This window comes from Vicia villosa, linkage group LG4 (assembly GCF_029867415.1).
Source record: "Vicia villosa cultivar HV-30 ecotype Madison, WI linkage group LG4, Vvil1.0, whole genome shotgun sequence".
NCBI lineage: Eukaryota > Viridiplantae > Streptophyta > Magnoliopsida > Fabales > Fabaceae > Vicia > Vicia villosa.
The window spans coordinates 154,678,836-154,681,739 of NC_081183.1; the positions used below are offsets into that span (position 1 = coordinate 154,678,836).

A 2,904-nucleotide genomic window follows, 5' to 3' on the forward strand; every position below is an offset into this window, starting at 1 on the left:
TTACAACATCAATAATATTATAGTTCAAATCGACACAAATCCTACATGAAAAAGCGCTTAATATAAAATTGACACAAATCTTCTTTGATTTCTTCCAACTTAAGCTTCGGGTACGCAGCAGCACGGAATTCGTCAAGGTACTACAAAACAAAAACATAATATGAATGATATATTTAGTTAAATGTAATAAATTATATGAAATTATCTTAAGTTATAAATTCATACCGTGAGCGGAATCTCTAATTGATTCGCCTGAAGGATTTCTTTCATATACCTCAAAACAAAGTATCCGCAATCGTAACTGTTTCGCTGTTGCGGACACTACATAGAAAAACAAATAAGATTATATAGTTGTCTTGTTTTATCAAGTAGCATAAATATATTATAAGCAACATTGTGAAAAATAATGTACCTGCACTTGGATCCAAGTAATGTTGTTAGATTTAGTTCGGGATACCTGTGCGTCCCGTTGACTTCGGAACACTTGTATTGATCTAATTAACAAATATATAAAAGCATATGTTTAGATCAATCCCACAAATAAGTAAATATATAAATATACACGAATATATATTTAGAACGATCCCACTTACAAATCAACGATGTCCTTCATGGCCGGATAATTGGTCCATTCACCATTTACCGAATTCAGATAATACACGACTTCCCTTATAGGGTTGATAGCAAGCAGCAACCAGTGTGCTCTATAAATTAAAACAATAGGTTATATGAAAATTTTGCTATACACAAAAGAAACAGAGATTAGATGAACAAAGAATGAGAAACTAACCCTACTGGTCGGGTATTATACGCCCAAAGATGCAGACTTTCTGTATTGCCGGTGGACATGAATCTATCTACTAAGCGCTGTCTAACTGATTCCGGTTCCGAAGCAATTGCCATTCCGCTGCAGTGGGCGGAAGACACGAAACGGAATCTGTTAGACAACGGAGTCCCGCGCAACACTCTGTCATACAACAACCTTAAATAAAAACATAATAAACATTAGATTATTTTCATTGAAATGTGTAAATAAATTATATTGTGGGACTAATTAAATAATATATCGGATGAGTGAATATTACCGGATGTATGAGTGCATGTTAGTGACGCCTAGTTGATCATGCTTAAAAATCTCCTCCAAGTCATCAATTGTAATAAGTGACTTGAATTCAATACCGAAGACACTTTCATCCATAACGATTTCACGTAAAGCACCATCCTTCAAATCGGACATATCAACCATTGTTGCGAGCGTCGACCGGTACCGAGGCACAAAAGCACCGCCTTTTTTTCCCGCTGGCTTCGGAGGACCAGTGGGTGGTACGGTACGAACTTGCTGCGTCACTTGTTGTGACTCCCGAGCGGATGCCTAAAAATCATATAAGTTAGGTAAAATATAAAATCATGCAGATTTAGATTCAGATTAATTATTAACACTTTAAATGTACCTCTTTTAGTGATGCAACAGACTCCTCCTCCTGTAAAATCCCTTTACCCTTAACTGTGGGTTTTATAGGAGCAGTCTAAAATTAAAATGTAAAAAATAATTAATAAACGGTTTAGAATTGACATTCGAAAACTAAATGATTCATAATCATTTTCAATATACCTCATCACTAATGGTAATGAGCTCCGAGGGCCATGCAACAAATGATCCTATTGCATCTCGCAGCAATGTCGTCTCTGAGACCATGTCAGGTACCGGTAGCATCGCATCATGATCTGCTACAACATCCACCGATACTTTCAGGTGTCCATCCGGGAGCGGTCTATGGTGAAGTAAATCTCCCAAAGTGTTGTGCACTTTTCCCTTGCCAACTAGTCGATAATTCGGTTCCGATAATTATAGTTGGCAAGATGAAATGCCCTAAACCAATAGTAAATATAAAGTCATTATCATTAATAAAATAGAACAATTTAAAAGGAAAAAAAATTATAATTACCTCGGAAAATTTCCTTTGATAGTTGATACTAGCCTTATCACTAGTTTCTTTCACCGATGAAGTGTTGCACTTTTCTCTCATATACACTTCTTTATCTCTTTGCAATTCAGAGACTTGTGCTTGCAATTCCGCCAACTTTTGTAACACTTCTTCATTTAAAGGATTTCTTCCCCTAGGACTCTTGTAAAAAGAGGTTGGAGTCACACCATGACCCTTACCCCTCACTCGACCGGGATACTCAGGAGCATCTAGTGCTCTACTAAGTACGCTCCCCTCACCGGTGGATGCCGATTGCGACAAGGTCTCCTGTAATTCATTTACATTAAAAAATCATTTATATATTAAAAAACATTTGATTTAATTAAAGACACAGTATTATACTTACACATTCAGTAAAAACTCTCTGAACTTCGGGATCGACAGCTTGACTCTTGCCCACACGAGCTTCCCTCCACAACACATGTACAGGAAGTGAGGTTTCCTCACTTTTAGACTCCTCTAACTATGCATTGACACAAATGATAAAATCGTCAAATAAAACACATTTAGACAATTAATTAAAATGCATTTCTATTTACTTACAAGTTTATCCTCTAAGCGTGCATATCCCATACGCCCTTTTTTGTATGGATACGCGGGTTTGGATGCTCTCGCACTATTCGTGGCACTCCTTTTCCGAAAATCTTCATCTCTTTGATTTACAAACTCAGCCCAATCTTTTTCACCAATGAAGATCTCATACTTTTTTGGCCGTCCCGGTGCCTCTTCAAGAAAGTTTCCATCTTTATCCTTAAGATAGGTGTTTGTCAAAAAGGCTTTCCACCCTCTATATCTTTTGCCGGCCAAACTAAGTATGTAGCGTTTACGATCATCTGGTATCTCAAAAGTCCTCTGCAAAAAAACATACGCATAGTGTGTTAGTATAAGTAATTTAAACAATTTATCGTCAAGATAATAA

The 2,904-nt window shown here is 36.7% G+C and overlaps 1 protein-coding gene across 1 annotated transcript; it reads right to left on the minus strand.

The window, feature by feature from the left end:
- On the minus strand, positions 1 to 1,368 carry LOC131600008 (uncharacterized). Its single transcript, XM_058872243.1, has 6 exons — positions 1,086 to 1,368; positions 791 to 982; positions 594 to 704; positions 413 to 494; positions 226 to 321; positions 1 to 140 (listed from the first exon to the last, which is right to left on the minus strand). Exons 1-6 carry the CDS (start codon positions 1,244 to 1,246, stop codon positions 42 to 44), a joined length of 741 nt encoding a protein of 246 aa, XP_058728226.1. The 5' UTR covers positions 1,247 to 1,368; the 3' UTR covers positions 1 to 41.
- Positions 1,369 to 2,904: the final 1,536 nt, after the last annotated feature.

Excerpts from the sequence above, each read along its gene's own strand:
- LOC131600008 (XM_058872243.1), bottom strand. The coding sequence starts at position 1,246 with ATGGTTGATATGTCCGATTTGAAGGATGGTGCTTTACGTGAAATCGTT. Across the intron at positions 983-1,085 it reads AACATGCACTCATACATCCG|GTTGTTGTATGACAGAGTGT; the intron begins GTAATATTCACT and ends TTTTTATTTAAG. Across the intron at positions 141-225 it reads AATTAGAGATTCCGCTCACG|TACCTTGACGAATTCCGTGC; the intron begins GTATGAATTTAT and ends TTTGTTTTGTAG.